The sequence below is a fragment of the Biomphalaria glabrata genome, chromosome 6, assembly GCF_947242115.1.
Source record: "Biomphalaria glabrata chromosome 6, xgBioGlab47.1, whole genome shotgun sequence".
Lineage (NCBI taxonomy): Eukaryota > Metazoa > Mollusca > Gastropoda > Planorbidae > Biomphalaria > Biomphalaria glabrata.
In genome coordinates, this window is record NC_074716.1 from 26,456,840 (window position 1) to 26,477,343 (window position 20,504).

The 20,504-nt window shown below is 36.1% G+C and overlaps 1 protein-coding gene across 3 annotated transcripts in view; it reads right to left on the reverse strand.

Moving 5' to 3' along the window:
- Positions 1-20,504, reverse strand: part of LOC106070594 (tyrosine 3-monooxygenase-like) — a 75,532-nt gene that overhangs the window by 17,460 nt on the left and 37,568 nt on the right. For all 3 annotated transcript variants that reach the window (XM_056033774.1, XM_056033772.1, XM_056033773.1), the window contains exons 2-3: positions 19,158-19,394; positions 776-959 (exon numbers count right to left, since the gene is read on the reverse strand). In XM_056033774.1, coding sequence (XP_055889749.1) covers positions 776-959; positions 19,158-19,259 — 286 coding nt within the window. In that variant the 5' untranslated portion in view covers positions 19,260-19,394. The remainder of the gene's footprint in view (positions 1-775; positions 960-19,157; positions 19,395-20,504) is intronic.

Consider the following 20,504-nt stretch of genomic DNA (forward strand, 5'->3'; position numbering starts at 1 on the left):
AAATTGTAGGATTTCAAGAATAAAATTGTTTTCATCCAAATTTGTAGCTAGATGTTAAAAATTAAAACTAATTTCTATAACACTACTATCAGTGTAAATTTTATATAAACATAAACATACATAATTATTTTTGTATAAGGTAATTACGACAATTAAGAATTAAGAAAGCATTTCCACAATTACTTTCAGCGAAACAGCACAATAATTAATATTTTTTCTTAACGATTTAACAATTTAAGAACCATGATTGTTTTATATCGAAAGAAATCAAGAGTTTTATCAACACCTCAAGGTTTAAATTTAAGCTAGTGCTAGGGGCTCAAGTTACACTAACCTCAAGGGTTAAATTTAAGCTAGTGCTAGGGGCTCAAGTTAGACTAAGCTCAAGGGTTAGAGTAAAGTTTATGTCAAGAATCAAATTTCAGCTTGGGTCAAAGTTTAAAGTTAAACTTTGGTTAATGTTTAGGGCTTGCGTATCAAACTAGTCTCCTTGCAACTCTAGCTCTCTAGTTCTTGTCTTTTCGTTGACAACGTTTTGAAATATAAAAGAGAGTTTAGATAGATAGATAGATAGATAGATAGATAGATAGATAGATAGATAGATAGATAGATAGATAGATAGATAGATAGATAGATAGAGATAGATAGATAGATAGATAGATAGAGATAGATAGATAGATAGATAGATAGATAGATAGATAGATAGATAGATAGATGGATTGATGGATAGATAGACAGACAGACAGACAGACAGACAGACAGACAGACAGGCTACCTTTCTTCTCCGGTTCCTTCTCCTCCAGAAGTTTCAGCTCTGTAATGAGCGGGCTCTGCTTGGCCTCAGCGCAGACGTTCAGGAACACATCGTGGGAGCAGACAACCTGTAAGAACAGCTGGTACTGGTGTACACTGGCCAGGGACTTGCGGGACTCCACGTGGGTGATGAACACTTTGCCGTTCTGTTGGAGAGGGCGGGGGATGAAAGAATGAAACAAAACTAGTTACCGCTCTTCATTTTGAAAGTTTGTTTTATTTGTATTCTAACAATCCTAAAAGGTGTTTCAAATTCTCTGGTGCTGCATGGATTTAGATTCATTAAAGGGAGACAAAATTCATTGTAGTCTCCCCTTAAGAGTGTCCACTGAAAAATGTTCTTATCTTATATAATACAGACGTTACTTCAAAAAAGATGATTACGTCCTACGCGTCATGCATTTAGTCATGCATATTAGCCAATGTCCTAAATTCTGCCAAGTCACTGGTTTTCCTGGCTAGCTCAGGCAACCCATTCCATGCTCTAATAGCACTAGGAAAAAAGGAGCACTTGTACAAATTTGTCCTAGCATATGGGACGAGGAATGGGCCTTTATCTTTATGTCTTTTTGAGTATTTTATTAAATTTTGTTTTTATATTTGAAGACTATGGTTCAATGCTTTATGTATAATTGCTACTTTACTTTTGCGTCTTCTGTCCTGAAGGCTTTCTAAATTTAGTGATTTTACTAAAAGTGTTACTCTAGTCAAATGTGAATATTCGTTTGTTATGAATCTCACTGCTCTATTTTGTGTCTGTTTCAGTTTCTTAATGTTTTCTTGAGTTGAGGGGTCCCAAACAGAGGATGCATATTGTATTATTGGCCTAACCAAGATTAAATAACATTTTAGTTTTATGTTCTTATTTGATTTATAGAAATTTCTTTTAATAAATCCTAATGCTTTGTTTGATTTTTTTATATAGTTTCATCAATATGTGGATTCCATGACAGCTTTTCATTTATTATAACACCTAGGTATTTTGCGTTTTTAGTCTGTTATTGGTTCATCATGAATAAGATAAGTAGAATTAATTTGTTTTAGTTTTTTTTTGTTTGTTACTCTTAACAACTGACATTTTTCTGGGTGGAAAGACATGCTCCAATTTGATTCCTATTTCTGTAATTCATCTAATTCTCTTTGTAAAATTTCTGTATCTTGTGTTGTTTTTATTGTTCTATATATGATGCAATCGTCTGCAAATAATCTAACTTGTGTTCCTGAAATAATACAATTTGGTAAATCATTTATGTAAATTTAAAAAGCAGTGGACTAAGACTTTTCCTTGAGGTACAACTCAGTTTATTGTTATTGGTGTTGATTTAGAGACATCTATTATTACAGTTTGTTCTCTCAATATCAGAAAATCTTTAATCCACTGATGCAATGGACCATCAATGCCAAAATATTTTAATTTTTTAAGCAAACTATGGTGGTGAACTTTGTCAAAAGCCTTAGAAAAATCTAGTAAGATAGCATCTATTTGCTCACTATCATCTAAACTCTAAACCTTTTGAAAAATCTTCAATTAGTCCTATTAGTTGTGTTTCACATGATCTATATTTCCTAAAGCCATGTTGGTATGGAGTAAGGACATTATGTTTGTCTAAGTTGTTTGTGATGTTGCTACATATTATGTGTTCTAGGATTTTACATGTGATGCTGGTAAGTGATAGATAGTTCTTGTATAATATGATAGGTATAGTAGTAGCAGTAAAGTCCTCAGACAAGTTATGGAAATTTTCCTAGGAATGTTCAGTGTCACGCAGATGTTTACGAGGTCAGCACTCCCTATGGCTGATATTACAGTTGGAAACAATGCAATTTTATTCTCATATTCCACAGCCGCTATAACTCCAAGTTAACATCCACAGCCGCTATATCTCCAAGCTAAAGTTTTTAGATTTCGTTCTTTTGTTACCATCGTATTTTTTTTATAACGTTATTATTATTGTTACATTCTTATTATTATTATGTTAGAAGCGAACGAGTTTTCATTCTGTAGCACTGTCAGGTTAATTTAGCTCCCTTTACAGTGTCCACTGAGGTCGATGAGGCAGGTCTGCAGTAGTATTGCCCTTTGTCGAGTAAGAAGCGTTGCTATGCTGCTAAAATTGAATGATGTGTATAATAAGAAATACTGCTTATTAATTGTTATTTTTTATATTATTTTATATTATATTCGACTTCAAAGCATTATAATTTGTTGTTTTCTAAAAAAAAATATTCTAAATATTTTAAACATTTTTTTACAAAAATCTAAACGCGTTTACATAAATATGTATAAAACTATGCAAAATGAATAAATATACTCCACTTACTAAATAGTCTCCCGTGTATTTTAATATGAACAATGAAAAGTTTTAAAAATAGTGTATTTGAATTTTGAATGAAAAAACTGCTTAAATAGTTGATTTTAAAAATTCTTTTGCTTTCAGAAAACAAAAAAAAAGTAGTCTTTGCATCAGAATTTGAAAACTCTTAAATATCATACCATCAGATGTTCCCTATCTGTTCTAGTTCATGAGATCTCAACAGAACGGAGGAACAGAAAAATCACACAAAGCTAATAGCTGCCAGTCCCTTTTCGGGGGGTCGCTAAAAATGGTTCAGTTTGAAGTATTGTTCAGATAGACAGACAGAGAGACAGACAGACAGACAGACAGATAGATAGATAGATAGATAGATAGATAGATAGATAGATAGATAGATAGATAGATAGATAGATAGATAGATAGATAGATAGATAGACCACTAAAGCAACACCTAACAATCCCTTTCTCCTGTCACGTGTTATGCAAAGCTCGGTAAAACGATATGTCTCTCCTAACTGTCCGACATCTTTCGTCAATTTCCGGACCCAATAGAAAAGAGATTTTCAAGAAAGCATTAAAAAGCAAACATTCGGTTCATCGAAATGTGCAAAAAAATAAGAAAACAGGGGGGGGGGGTAACAGTGACCTTTCACCTTTTACTTCATGTTTCAAAGAGTCTTTCAGATTTGACAGACAAGATTTCAAAGATTTCCTTCAATCAGCACAATCTTTACTTCCAAACGGATTGGTTTTAAGTTTTGAGTTACGAAACAAGAAAAAAGGTTTTAAAATACTTCTTTTTTGTAAGTCATTACCTCCTTTATAGATCTTATAGAGCGATTAGTTTGCTCTTAATAAATAAAGATTGTTAGATTCGTAAAATACATTCTAAAGAAATATTTTTAAAAAACATTTGCTAGAACAAACTTTTACAAGTGCCCTTTCCATTCAAGAGGCTGATTGAATCAGCCATTATCTTATTACAGTTTAACTCTCTCATTAATTATCCTGACTAAATGAACCTATGGATGTAGGCAGTACGTAGAACGTAATAAACTTCTCTTTTATTGACGGTCTCAACACAAAAGTATTTTTTTTTAAAAGGTACCTAAAAATGTTTGGAGATCTTTTTTTCGCTCTCTTTATTGTTTTCTGTTTGTTTGTTTTTTCGTTGTCTTTTTTTGTTTTGTTTTGTTTTTGTTTGTTTTGTTCCTTTGATCAACTTACAACTGCTCTAACGATTTTCTTAGAAATTTGACAATTTCTGTATATCTTGGGATACAAAACATTCTACCTAATTGCTTACAATGGTTTACCATAATGATTTTTCAAAATTCAATTTTCTTAAAAATTAATATTGGTCTGGAAATAAATACAAAGACAGTCAGGAACATTTTGGGTATTTGGCATCATTTTAAGATCTATCCTTCTTGAGTTATTACGACCAAAGTAATCCATTCTTAAAGACAACCTGCACCCATTAAACCACTATAACATAAGATCTGAACGAAGTGTTCATCTTCTTTCCATTAGGACTAAAACAGAAAGATTTAAAAACTCCTTCATCCCACTATCGGTCAGAGTGTTACAAGATCATCTGTCGTCATGGAGAAGTACATGGAAGTCTAATTCATAAAGCGCTGGTTGTGAGTGTGTATGTGTCTCGTGTGTGAATGTTGTTCGTATTTGCATCTATATTGTTTATTTAAAGTAATAACGCTGAGGTTGTCAATTGTAGTCAAACTGAATTTCCATTTGATTGGATCAATAAAATTATCTTATATTATCTTATCATATTTTATAAAAAGTCGTCCGCTTCATAGAGGAGGAATAGTCTTTTTTTTTCTCTCTATGCTTAAAAAATGTGACTAAAATGGATAAAAAGAAAGAGAAAACATTTCGCCTTGGAATTGAATAGGCCACATGAGATTTTGTTGCTTGGATCTCATTCTCTCAGTTCTGTAAGCAGGACATTGTACTAAACACTTTGATTCACATTGTGATATGAACATAGAACTAGTTGATACTGATGTTGGTTTCTATTTAAAAACAACAGCACTGATATACAAATCTATCTCTGGATGTTTGCGTTCTGTGAGTTACACAGCCAATCCTATAGAACTAGACGCTAAGCCTGAAAAACAGTGAAATATTTGACACAGGAAATACAAGAAAAAGAATGGTGGGTAAATGTAATGGCGACTATTGTTAATTCATTAGTGCAAAGAGCTACACGAGTCCCCACTCAAGCGTGTATTGGGTTCACTTCCGGTTCCTGGCTGCAGCGTCCCCTGGTGGTCACGTTATGCCAGGGACTAAAAATAAAACGTGTCGCTCTAGTTTCTGGCAGAAGTGACTTAACGTGAGGGGGGGGGAGGCTCTTTCTGTCTGGTTGAGTGACATTTAAACAGAAGAGCTCGCCAAGACACTTTCAAACATAGAGTCCAGTGGATGAGAAGGCAGGGCTTTTATAAATGTAACAGTCAAGAGAAGTAGCTTGTGAAAAAGTTTTTCTTTATTTCCAAATTTAACCTTCGACATCTTGATACGTTAAAATCTTTAGTGGCATAAAGGTTGTAAAGTTGTTGTTTTCAAGATTTGATATAACCATTAATGCCTTATAAAAACTATTTTCAAGATTTGATATAACCATTAATGCCTTATAAAAACTATTTTCAAGATTTGATATAACCATTAATGCTTATAAAAACTATTTTCAAGATTTGATATAACCATTAATGCCTTATACAAACTATTTTCTTTCTCTTAACAAGGCATAAAATAAATATTATTGCACTACAATATTAAATGAAGATCTACTAGAGGGTGGGAGTGCTGGAGATCGCCCACTTCTAAGATATAACGATATATGTCACGAAGCACTTCAAGAGTGACTTCAACATATTGGAGACAGAAGTTCAAGAGGCATGTAGGACAAGCTTTAGGGAGGGGTCCTGGATCGAAGGATAACTTTGCATCCTCTGGTGACCAGAAACGAGACCATTCGTTATACAAGGCCTCAACACTGGCCTGCAACGTCATAACCTATGGGCAGTTTAGACCAAAAGCTCATTACAGGTCTGTACGACGCGGCAACGAGCTATTGGTCTAAACTGCCCACAGGCTGTTACGTTGCAGGTCAGTGTTCAGGCAATATTCTATAACTATTGGTCTCGCTAGAAATGCCTAACTTGTGAATGTGCATGTGTATCAGTGATTGGCTTCTATTGTCACGTGACGTGTTGCAGGGGAATAGGATTATTAACCGAAACGTAAAATGCCATAGGATTGAAGATATAGATAGATAGATTGTGTACACAGGTCAGAAGTGAAGTTCATTACAAACTAAATCTAACTCTCCAAGACGGCGAAGGAGGGCAGGGTTTGAAGTCGAAACCATCTAGATGACAGTCCAGAGCGCACTGATAATAAGGCTTGTCATCGAGCCCGAACAATAATGAGGATCGCAGTATTTCCCGTGGCTACACAGCCCCAGCTGTGACCTACATATTTTGCCACATTCAGGGCAAGCAAAACCATTGTCCGCCGATATTCGATTTTAGATTTTCGTCTGCGTCTATCCTCGACAGCGGATTTTCTTTTGGTCTCAAATGTGTATCCCGCGGCCTTTGTGGGTGACCTCCGGCTGTCTCGTTCTGAAGCAACCTGATGCTCTCTTCTAAGTCAGCTAAGGTAAGTTGGAGACTAAGCTGGTCTTTAAACCGTTTACGGGGGATATTTCTGTTACGTCGACCACCTTTAAGCTCACCAAAAAAGACTGATCTTGCCATACGTTCGTCCCCCATACGTGCGCACTACAAGGCAGTTGATAACGTTTTTTTTTTCAAACCTACGAATTTTTTCTTTTCATTTTACTGGATACTTTCATTTTGTAGTTAATTTGGACAAAAAACTTGCCTCTAAGCCAAAGCTTTAATTTTCGATTTGATTTGTTGACAGTGAGTTTGGAAGTTTTCCCCTCCAACACAAACTCGGTGGACAAAGACTGGAAGAAAAGGGACAGTTCATTTGGTCAATAGATCTGATTCCAATGGGGCTACCTTTTTAGAATAGGGACAGTTCATTTGGTCAATAGATCTGATTCCAATGGGGCTACCTTTTTAGAATAGGGACAAACAATGTCGTTATAACTTTCAGATGACATTGTCAGGATCGCGAACCAATAGCGAACGGAGATTTTGTTAGCATTCAATTTAGCTTTGTGTGCTCAGTGCTTACACCAGCATTAGCGATGCCAAGGGGGGTCGAGGGGCTCCGAGGAAAATGTCATCCCACGTGTACGCCAAACTGTCGCTGTGTGCGCATGCGCAAGATTGTGTATGGGAATGAGCTGCGTGGGGGGATGGTTAAAAAGGAAGATGTGTGTGTGTTACAATGACAATGTGAGGTGGGATGGTGTGGGGGGACTGTGTATTCACAAGTTTGAGCCTGTAAGAGTGTCATGGTTCGGTGATAAGAGGTAGCCCTGTGAAGAAGAGTATAGAACAGAAAGGTCATATATTTCCTCGAACTAGTCGTCTTTGTGTGGATGTGTGTGTGTGTGTGTGTGTAAATTGGGTGGATGTGTGTGCTTTTATTGAACATTTGGAACAACTATACGAGCCAAGTATTGACACACATGAAAGCTGAGGCATCGATTTTTTCATGAACAAAAAAAAAAGTTGGCAACAATAGAAGTAAATCATTTTGAATCATTTGACCATGATTTGACCATGATTTGACCATGATTTGACCATGATTTGACCATGATTTGACCATGATTTGACCATGATTTGACCATGATTTGACCATGATTTGACACTGAATCTGAAGTGAAAAATTATGTACCAATGCAAGTCACAAAACTATTAGAGAACAGAACATTTATCACTTTAATTACATTTTACATTTTTTTTTTATTTAAAAAAAATTAACAGGTGAATATTAATTTTACTCTTTGGGCATTAAAAAAAAAATTAAGAGATAATTTAAAGTTAAACTTAAAAAAGAATAGGTAGATAGATAGATAGATAGATAGATAGATAGATTGATAGATAGATAGATAGACAGACAGACAGACAGATAGGGAGGCGCGGTGGCTGAGCTTGGCTACCGAACCGAGGTGCGGGGTTCGAATCCTGGTGAAGACTGGGATTTTTAACTTCAGGATCTTCGGGCGCCACTGAGTCCACCCAGCTCTTATGGGTACCTAACGTTAGTTGGGGAAAAGTAATGGCGGTTGGTCGTTGTGCTGGCCACATGACATCCTCATAAACTGTAGGCCACAGAAACAGATTACCTTTACATCATCCGCCCTATAGACCACTAGGTCTGAAAGTGGAACTTGACTTGTTACTATATCTAGATAGATAGATCTATGTTTGTTTTAAAAGCACTTTTAATTTTGTTATTTTGGATGTTTTTTTTCCACCGATGTTTAGATTTGTTAATTGTGTTTTCTAGACTCTAATCTTGTCGCTAAAATCAAAATCTAAAAATAAATCTGTGCTACTATTGGCTACTTTTAAGTCAATGTCCCGCCCAGATCTCAAGCCAGATCAATCGATACGAGCATTAAGTATTTATTCCAGTCCTATGAAAAGGAAGTAAAGTCTTATCCAAGTGACCACTTCAATTCGGACATTTTTCTTTGTCCTAATGTTTCCACTCTTATAGGTCCTGGCAAAGTTTGGTTTGTGTAGAACACTGATGACCAACTTAATTCGACCTGCGGGCCATTTTAATTTTCGATACTCTTGTCGCGGGCCACAATACCAAAAAGGTACAAACACGAACTAAATTAATTGAAACTATTTTATCGGAAACACGTGAACTTACATGTTGATTGACCGAGAAATTTGAGAACTTACTTTTTTCTTTATTTCATTACTTAAAATGTGAACAACAGCTAGCTCTAACACCGACTCATTTTCTTGTCTTGTTTTTGGTAAATACAAAAACAAAATTTAATAATATACTCAGAGAGACACAAAGATGAAGGCACATTCCTCGTCCCATATGCTAGGAAAACCAAAAGCTCCTTCTTCCCTAGTGCTATTAGAACATGGAATGTTTGAGCCAGCCAGGAAAACCAATGATTTGGTAGAATTTATATCATTGGTCAGCATGCATGACTAGATGCATGACGCGTAGGAATGTAATCATCTTTTTTTTGAAGTAACGTCTGTATTTTATAAGATAAGATAAATAGTATCAAAAACCTTCTGTCTCTGTTAAATACTCTTTTATTCGCGTCTCGAACCAAGAATGCCGCCATATTTGTTTTATAAAGCCGTTTATTTTATTTTAAACAGCCACTTTTCTTGACAAAATAAATATGTTAGTTTATTATCATGTTTCACAAAAAATTAAAGATCCGTTCACTTTTCCTGCTAGATTTTACATTGCCATTTCATAATCGTACAAATAATAAAGGTCTTTGTTTCACTCCAACAGCCAGAAAATGAGGCCAATAACGTCGGTAAGAAACATTTTTCTAAATATTTTTTATTGAGGGGACAATTTTTTACACTTTGTGCCTTTTGGAGGGCCGGATAAAACCACGTCGAGGCTCGAATCTGGCTCGAGGGCCGTATTTTTGGGCATCACTAGTGTAGAACAATACAGGTAGTCTGAATGTTTTATTACATTTTCAGTCAATTCTATCAAGTGACTGAGATGCCTATTGACACCGATTACTTGGTGTTGTTTTTTAATTGGATTTCTTTATTCGGTATAATATTAACTTCTTGTCATTTCTGAGAAATGAGTCTTTAGACTAGTTGTGTCCATTACCTCCTTCATGCTTTATTGTTGGAGGTACTAGACTCTATATCACGTCTGATCAATAGCTAGAGACGTAGCTAGGGTGGGAGGAGGGAGGGGGAGAATTTGAACCCCCCCCCCCGTTTCCCCACTTGAGGAGGGCCCCCAAATGAGTGTTTTTAGATTAAATATTAAATATTACGTAAAATGCATGCCCCCCCCCCAAAGAGGTCAAGCCCCCCCCCCCCCCCGGTCCCCAAATGATGACAAATTCCTAACTACGCCACTGAATAGTAAAGAAAAGTAAAGTTCCCTTTCAGACCTTGTGGTCTATAGGGCAGATGATGTAAAGGTCATCTGTTTTTGTGGCCTACGGTTTACGAGGGTGTCATGTGGCCAGCACAACGACCAACCGCCTTTACTTTTCCCCAACTAATGTCAGGTACCCATTATAGCTGGGTGGACCCAGAAGCGCCCAAAGATCCCGAAATAAAAATCCCAGTTTTCACCAGGATTCGAACCCGGGACTCCGGTTCGGGGGCCAAGCGCTTTATCGCTCAGCCACCGCGCCTCCACGCCACTGAATAACAGAATAAAATCATCACTTTTTTTTTAACTGGCTTGGTGGTCTCTTTCTCTGTCTCTGTCTCTGTTACTCTCGTTGTCTCTTTCTCTCTCTCTTTCTGTCTCTGTTACTCTCTCTGTAACTCTCTCTCTGTCTCTGTTACTCTCTCTGTCTCTGTTACTCTCTCTATTACTCTTTCTGTCTCTGTCACTCCCTCTGTAACTCTCTCTCTGTCTCTGTTACTCCCTCTGTCTCTGTAACTCTCTCTCTGTCTCTGTAACTCTCTCTCTGTCTCTGTTACTCTCTCTGTTACTCTCTCTCTGTCTCTGTAACTCTTTCTCTGTCTCTGTTACTCTCTCTCTGTCTCTGTTACTCTCTCTGTGTCTCTGTTACTCTCTCTGTTACTCTCTCTCTGTCTCTGTAACTCTCTCTCTCTGTCTCTGTTACTCTCTCTCTCTGTCTCTGTTACTCTCTCTGTTACTCTCTGTCTCTACTACTCTCTCTGTCTCTATTACTCTCTCTGTCTCTATTACTCTCTCTGTCTCTGTTACTCTCTCTGTCTCTGTTACTCTCTCTGTCTTTGTTACTCTCTCTGTCTCTGTTACTCTCTCTGTCTCTGTAACTCTCTCTCTGTCTTTGTAACTCTCTCTCTGTCTCTGTTACTCTCTCTCTGTCTCTGTTACTCTCTCTGTTACTCTCTCTGTCTCTTTAACTCTCTCTCTGTCTCTGTTACTCTCTCTCTGTCTCTGTTACTCTCTCTGTCTCTATTACTCTCTCTGTCTCTGTTACTCTCTCTGTTACTCTCTGTCTCTACTACTCTCTCTGTCTCTATTACTCTCTCTGTCTCTATTACTCTCTCTGTCTCTGTTACTCTCTATGTCTCTGTTACTCTCTCTGTCTTTGTTACTCTCTCTGTCTCTACTACTCTCTCTGTCTCTATTACTCTCTCTGTCTCTGTTACTCTCTCTGTTTCTGTTACTCTCTTTGTCTCTGTTACTCTCTCTGTTACTCTCTGTCTCTACTACTCTCTCTGTCTCTATTACTCTCTCTGTTTCTGTTACTCTCTCTGTTTCTGTTACTCTCTCTGTTACTCTCTGTCTCTATTACTCTCTCTCTGTCTCTGTTACTCTCTCTGTTACTCTCTGTCTCTACTACTCTCTCTGTCTCTATTAGTCTCTCTGTCTCTGTTACTCTCTCTGTTTCTGTTACTCTCTCTGTCTCTGTTACTCTCTCTGTTACTCTCTGTCTCTACTACTCTCTCTGTCTCTACTACTCTCTCTGTCTCTATTACTCTCTCTGCCTCTATTACTCTCTCTGTCTCTATTACTCTCTCTGTCTCTGTTACTCTCTCTGTTACTCTCTGTCTCTACTACTCTCTCTGTCTCAATTACTCTCTCTGTCTCTGTTACTCTCTCTGTCTCTGTTACTCTCTCTGTCTTTGTTACTCTCTCTGTCTCTGTTACTCTCTCTGTCTCTGTAACTCTCTCTCTGTCTCTGTAACTCTCTCTCTCTGTCTCTGTTACTCTCTCTCTCTGTCTCTGTTACTCTCTCTGTTACTCTCTCTGTCTCTGTAACTCTCTCTCTGTCTCTGTTACTCTCTCTCTCTGTCTCTGTTACTCTCTCTGTTACTCTCTGTCTCTACTACTCTCTCTGTCTCTGTTACTCTCTCTGTTACTCTCTGTCTCTACTACTCTCTCTGTCTCTATTACTCTCTTTGTCTCTGTTACTCTCTCTGTTTCTGTTACTCTCTCTCTGTCTCTGTTACTCTCTTTGTAACTCTCTCTGTGTCTCTCTCTCTGTGTCTCTCTCTGTCTCTATTATTCTCTTTCTCTCTCTTTCTCTCTCTCTCTCTCTCTCTCTCTCTTTGTTTTTCCCCACATGTTAAACCAATAAAAAATATAAAAAATCCAATTGGCTATTTATTTAAAGCCGAACACGAAGGCAAACAAAGGCAAGATAAAGAGTTCTTATCTGATCAATTATTTGGATTGTAATATTGCAGTTGTCTCCACTTGATTTTTTAAACTCCTCTTTGACCGGAAGTACAATAATTGGTCATTGTCAGGCCTCCACTCAAACCCTTAACGCAAATAAATCATAGCATATAAAAGTCTTTTATTTTATATATATGAAAGATTCGCAAATTTTAACAAAACTTTTTCTAACCATTTGTTTCTTTCTATCAGTAAGAACGAAATACAAAAGTGTTTTTAGTCAAAGGTCTGACTGCTACACGAAACTAATGTCCCGAATATCTAACATGCTAGTTCCCTATGCTAGTTCCCTATGCTAGTTCCCTATGCTAGTTCCATATGCTAGTTCCCCATGCTAGTTCACTCACACATGCTAGTTCCATATGCTAGTTCCATATGCTAGTTCCCTATGCTAGTTCCATATGCTAGTTCCCTATGCTAGTTCCATATGCTAGTTCCCCATGCTAGTTCCATATGCTAGTTCCCCATGCTAGTTCCATATGCTAGTTCCATATGCTAGTTCCCCATGCTAGTTCCATATGCTAGTTCCCTATGCTAGTTTCCTATGCTAGTTCTCTATGCTAGTTCCCCATGTTAGTTCTCTATGCTAGTTCCATATGCTAGTTCCCCATGCTAGTTCCATATGCTAGTTCCCTATGCTAGTTCCATATGCTAGTTCCCTATGCTAGTTCCATATGCTAGTTCCCTATGCTAGTTTCCTATGCTAGTTCTCTATGCTAGTTCCCCATGTTAGTTCTCTATGCTAGTTCCCCATGTTAGTTCTCTATGCTAGTTCCCCATGTTAGTTCTCTATGCTAGTTCCCCATGTTAGTTCTCTATGCTAGTTCCCCATGCTAGTTTCCCATGCTAGTTCCCCATGCTAGTTCCCCATGCTAGTTCCATATGCTAGTTCCCCATGCTAGTTCCCCATGCTAGTTCCATATGCTAGTTCCCCATGCTAGTTCCCAATGCTAGTTCCCTATGTTATGTGTATTTACGTTAACTGTGTTATTAATAAAATTATTTTTATGATGATTCTAATATGATACAAGCTAGTAGACTATATCAGATAAGTCAAATATGCGGCCTTCGGTGTACTTCACAGTACTGTGGTGTTGTTCAGCAATTTACTGAATCAATTATCGATCAAATTTTCAGTATTGTCTATTTTAAACTTGGTAATTTAAATCTGCATTTTTATTATAAATCTATAATAATATAGAAAGCTAGTATCAAAGCCAAAAGAATAAATAAAGTAAATAAAGGAGGGAAAGTATTTTCAGAAAGTAAAGAACAGAGCTCTATAGCAGACAAGTGTATCATTGACGACATATCATTGACGACATATCATTGACGACATATCATTGACGACATATCATTGACGACATATCATTGACGACATATCATTGACGACATATCATTGACAACTAAATATATCAGTGTATAGGGAAATATATCAGTGTATAAGAAATGTATCAGAGTATAGGGAAATATATCAGTGTATAGGGAAATATATCAGTGTATAGGGAAATATATCAGTGTATAGGGAAATATATCAGTGTATAGGGAAATATATCAGTGTATATGGAAATATATCAGTGTATAGAGAAATATATCAGTGTATAGGGAAATATATAGTGTATAGAGAAATATATCAGTGTTTAGGGAAATGTATCAGAGTATAGGGAAATATATCAGAGTATAGGGAAATATATCAGTGTATAGGGAAATATATCAGAGTATAGGGAAATATATCAGAGTATGGGGAAATAAATCAGTGTATAGGGAAATATATCAGTGTATAGGGAAATATATCAGAGTATAGGGAAATATATCAGTGTATGGGGAAATAAATCAGTGTATAGGGAAATATATCAGTGTATAGGGAAATATATCAGAGTATATGGAAATATATCAGTGTATAGGGAAATATATCAGAGTATAGGGAAATATATCAGTGTATAGGGAAATATATCAGAGTATAGGGAAATATATCAGAGTATATGGAAATATATAGTGTATAGAGAAATATATCAGAGTATATGGAAATATATAGTGTATAGAGAAATATATCAGAGTATATGGAAATATATAGTGTATAGAGAAATATATCAGTATTTTATGGAAATGTATCAGTGTATAGGGAAATATATCAGTGTATAGGGAAATATATCAGTGTATAAGAAATGTATCAGAGTATAGGGAAATATATCAGTGTATAGGGAAATATATCAGTGTATAGGGAAATATATCAGTGTATAGGGAAATATATCAGTGTATAGGGAAATATATCAGTGTATAGGGAAATATATCAGTGTATATGGAAATATATCAGTGTATAGGGAAATATATCAGTGTATATGGAAATATATCAGTGTATAGAGAAATATATCAGTGTATAGGGAAATATATAGTGTATAGAGAAATATATCAGTGTTTAGGGAAATGTATCAGAGTATAGGGAAATATATCAGAGTATAGGGAAATATATCAGTGTATAGGGAAATATATCAGAGTATAGGGAAATATATCAGTGTATGGGGAAATAAATCAGTGTATAGGGAAATATATCAGTGTATAGGGAAATATATCAGAGTATATGGAAATATATCAGTGTATATGGAAATATATCAGAGTATAGGGAAATATATCAGTGTATAGGGAAATATATCAGAGTATAGGGAAATATATCAGAGTATATGGAAATATATAGTGTATAGAGAAATATATCAGAGTATATGGAAATATATAGTGTATAGAGAAATATATCAGAGTATATGGAAATATATAGTGTATAGAGAAATATATCAGTATTTTATGGAAATGTATCAGTGTATAGTTAAATGTTAACAAACGAAGCCTCGCTAAGGGATCTAGACTCTAAAAGTGTTACAACAAAACAGATAAGAAGTGTTAACTACCGAACTATGAAGAACCTACACATAACATACCACACACCACACGCAACACCAACACACAGCACACATGAGTTTATCAGCTGTTACATTAAGATCTAGTCATTGAACTAGTCTCCTACACTACAAACTATAAAAATTCATACATTTATTAATATGTAATCAATAAAAACAATCAAATTTTGTTTCATTTAGATTATTATCTTCTTTCAACTTATTTTGTTTGTTTGTTAACTCCTAAAAATACTGATAACTCTGGCAATACATTTAATCTATCATATGTACCAAATATTGTCTAACTTCTGACACCATGTATTGTCAAGAAGAAAATTGTAATGAAGATATTTGAATGAATATAATAATTTTATTGCTTCATATATAATACATTCATATCAACAAGTTTATTACTTTTCTTCAGATAGACTTGATTCATCAATACAGCTACTTGCTTCAACTTCTTACATTCAACTTATCACAACTTGCTACCACATACTGTCTTGTTACCACATACTGTCTTGTTACCACATACTGTCTTGCTACGACTACAATACTTGATTTACTTCTAACTAAACTCAACTAACTTCTCTCGACTGGCAATTTCAACTAACTTCTCTCGACTGACAATTTCAACTAACTTCTCTCGACTGACAATTTCAACTGACTTCTCTCGACTGACAATTTTAACTAACTTCTCTCGACTGACAATTTCAACTGACTTCTCTCGACTGACAATTTCAACTAACTTCTCACGACTGTCAATTTCAACTAACTTCTCTCGACTGACAATTTCAATCATTTCTCTCGACTGACAATTTCAACTGACTTCTCTCGACTGTCAATTTCAATCATTTCTCTCGACTGACAATTTCAACTAACTTCTCTCGACTGTCAATTTCAATCATTTCTCTCGACTGTCAATTTCAACTAACTTCTCTCGACTGTCAATTTCAATCATTTCTCTCGACTGACAATTTCAACTAACTTCTCTCGACTGACAATTTCAACTAACTTCTCTCGACTGACAAATTTAACTAACTTCTCTCGACTGACAATTTCAACTAACTTCTCTCGACTGACAATTTCAACTGACTTCTCTCGACTGACAATTTCAATCATTTCTCTCGACTGACAATTTCAACTGACTTCTCTCGACTGTCAATTTCAATCATTTCTCTCGACTGACAATTTCAACTAACTTCTCTCGACTGTCAATTTCAATCATTTCTCTCGACTGTCAATTTCAATCATTTCTCTCGATTGACAATTTCAACTAACTTCTCTCGATTGACAATTTCAATCATTTCTCTCGACTGGCAATTTCAACTAACTTCTCACGACTGTCAATTTCAACTGACTTCTCTCGACTGACAATTTCAATCATTTCTCTCGACTGGCAATTTCAACTAACTTCTCTCGACTGTCTTCAATCATTTCTCACGACTGACAATTTCAACTAACTTCTCTCGACTGTCTTCAATCATTTCTCACGACTGACAATTTCAACTAACTTCTCTCGACTGTCTTCAATCATTTCTCTCGACTGACAATTTCAACTAACTTCTCTCGACTGTCTTCAATCATTTCTCTCGACTGACAATTTTAACTCACTTCTCTCAAATGACAATTTTAACTAACTTCTTTCGACTGACAACAATTTCAACTAACTTCTCTCGACTGACAAATTTAACTAACTTCTCTTGAATGACAATTTTAATCATTTCTCTCGACTGACAATTTCAACTAGTCTGTGATAGTAAAGAATTATATTCGCTCAAACAGTAGGCCTAAAATATTTTATTTATAAGTGACACAGGTTTAAGTTAGGTTGGTTTTTTTTATTTGTCTTAGAGAAGAAAAAAAACTTAGCTCCTATGTTTCCAGAGAACTCCATGACATACTGTAACCTTTTTGCCATTTAGACAGCGAGCAGTTGGCCTGAAAGCCGATAATTCAACAAACTTGTTCAATTGTTCCCTAGTCGCTGACCATGGACACGAGAACGCCATTACTGCCACGCAACAAACATTGACCAACACAAAAAAAATATCAGTTTCTTTTTTTTTTTTTGGCTTCGTAAATGTTTTTTTTACCTTAATTAATTCAATGTTTCTGGTCGAGGTGTCTTGTTCAGTTCTCATCTCTAATCCTAGCGTTAGGGTTGAAGTCTAAATACTAGTGGTTATCAACAACAATGGTTTTAAAGCCCTGACTGGCATAGATGGTGATCACTGCATGTGACGAACGAACAGCTAATGTGAAAAACAAGTTCCGTCTAACTCTTTCTGCTTGACGCCATGTCCTCCCAGTCACAAAACGTTTCATGTAATAGAAACTAATTGAGCGCCCACTATAACATATAATGTATTCACAAGTCATGTAGAATATATCGAAGCACACTAACACTGACTAATAGCTTAAAGCTATACATTTTCCGTTAGAGACAGGAATGTGCTCTTGTAACCATTTTTACCTGTATTCCACAGTATTCCGCAGTATTTCGCAGTACTCCGCAGTACTCCGCTTTGTTGAATAAAAATAAAATTCCATTGTTTCTTTGTCTGTTAGTTTCCATTCACTGTGTTCATCCTAGAAGGATATTTCAGGTCCTGATTCACGTACACTACAAATTTTGAGTACGTTTAACAAAGGTCAGAAAACCTTCATGAGGTCATCTAGAATCAGCATTTATTCCCATGGTATCCTCTTCTACTTAGAAATGCGGTCTTTGTAGGCGATACCAAGAGATAGTAATTTTCTAGAGTATTTTATCTTCATAGTTCTTAGCTTAAACCGCTTCCGTAAGTAACTGTTAAACTTCATTACTTGTAGAAATGAAAAGGGTGTGTCCGATCATCCAATCATTCTGCAAAGACTGACATTATAAAAGTTCCATATTCTCCAAAACGTTGTGAGCATTGATGTGTCTTTGGGCCCATACTAGATGACTCGTGTGAATCTATCACCCGCAAAACGTTAGAGACAAGAATACACACAACGGAGATCTCCATATTACGGTTTTACAACAATGGACGTAATCATCTTCTTTTTTGAAGTAACGTCTGTATTATATAAGATAATGCGGCGAAAGAGTAAATCTCTTTTATCGTACTACAACATTGGACAGATACATTTGAACTCTAAGAACATTTGTCTATAAGTAGATCTAGACTAGATCTTAAGAGTTCTAAATCAGAAGTCTAGGTCTAGTGTTAGATCTAGATCTTAAGAGTTCTAAATCAGAAGTCTAGGTCTAGTGTTAGATATAGATCTTAAGAGTTCTAAATCAGAAGTCTAGGTCTAGTGTTTGATCTAGATGTCCATATAATGAAAATAGTTGAAGATACCAATAAATGATCGCACAAGTAGGCCTCTAGTCCGTTGGCCGAATTGCTACCATCGTTCCTTCAAGCAGCTGACGGTGTCAAAATGTATTTTTTGTTTACTTGGTTATAAAGAAATTCAGTTTGTAAACTTTTTTTTTACAATTATTTACCCTTGAATAGTAGTAGTAAGTACAATATCGTTTAAGTACTTTTTATTCCGTATCAAACGATGATGTCGTCCAGAGAAGACATACATAGAAGTTAAAGGACTGGAGCTCTAAGTCCCAAAAGAAAAGACAACTCTTAGCATTTTGTAAGAGACCATAACAAAAGAAAAGACAACTCTCAACATTTTGTAAGAGACCATAACCAAAGAAAAGACAACTCTCAACATTTTGTTAGAGACCATAACACAAAGTGATCGTCTGAACAAATTTGAGCACAGAGCTTGTAAAAAAAAAATGTGGCTGCAAATGTAAGGCACCTACCTCAAAACAACGTATCACTTTGGTCAAGCTGATGGCGCCTTCTTTTAGGGTGACCAACAAATTGAAGGCTGCAAAATCTTCAGGCAGAGCATCGGGGGACATCGCAGGGGCGAAACCTTCCTGATCCCCCAACGAGTCAGTCTTACTGAGACGTCTTTCTTGTTTTTTGAATTCCTTATTGGCGGCTGTTTCAAATTTGGCGTCTGCAATTAAACTTTTCTTCCGCCAACCGCCGTGCTAAACAAAAATTCAGAAAACGTTGTATTAAATATTATGATATTCTGTGAGACTCAGTGTACATTGAGAAACTAAATTTTATGCCATTTATTAAATCATGTTAAACCAACTTTATGTAGAGAAACGAAATGTCATGTCATTTATAGTAGAACATAAATTCAGTCAAATTCACATAATTTTCTGATCTTTAAAGTGACTTATTGAAAACTAATATCAATGCAGTCTAACATTCAGTTGATAAGTGTCTTTTTTAGCGGCTCCCGAAAGGGGAAAAGACGCTATTAGTTTTGTGTGAAATGTCTGTCCGTCTGTCCGTCTGTCCGTCTGACCGTCTGACCGTCTGTCCGTCTGTCCGTCCGTCCCGTTTAGATCTCGTAAACTAGAAAAGATATTGAAAATCGGACATCACAATATTTTAGACAATTCAAAGTTCTGATGCAACGGCTACTTCTTTTTTTTTTCCTAAAAGCGAAAAATCTAATTTTTTAAATCAGTTATGCAAGTATTTTTTTTAAAGAGAAAAAGCTAATTAGTATGCATTATAAGATAAACCTAATTTAAAACGAATAGTAATCTTATAAATTTTATTTTCCTGAAACATTTATTTTTTGTAACGGAACTTATTTTTCTTATTTATTTTTTTTTTTCAGGATTAGAATAAGATTGAGCCTTTTTCAAAAAATTAGATCAATTATAAGACATCAGTTAGGCCAGGGGAGGCGCGGTGGCTGAGCGGTAAAGCGCTTGGCTTCCGAACCTGGGGTCCCGGGTTCGAATCCTGGTGAAGACTGGGATTTTTAACTTTTGGAATCTTTGGGCGCCTCTGAGTCCACTCAGCTCTAATGGGTACCTGACATTAGTTGGGGAAAAGTAAAGGCGGTTGGTCGTTGTGCTGGCTACATGACACCCTCGTTAACCGTAGGCCACAAAAACAGATGAACTTTACATCATCTGCCCTATAGACCACAAGGTCTGAAAGGGGAACTAGTTAGGCCAGGTTTACATCTAACTTTACATTCACTTTCACCTATCCTTTGATGTGGTGGACTGTTGGGGCACTACACAAGATCTGTTAACCTTCTTTCTCCATTCTTATCTCTCATTTGTCTT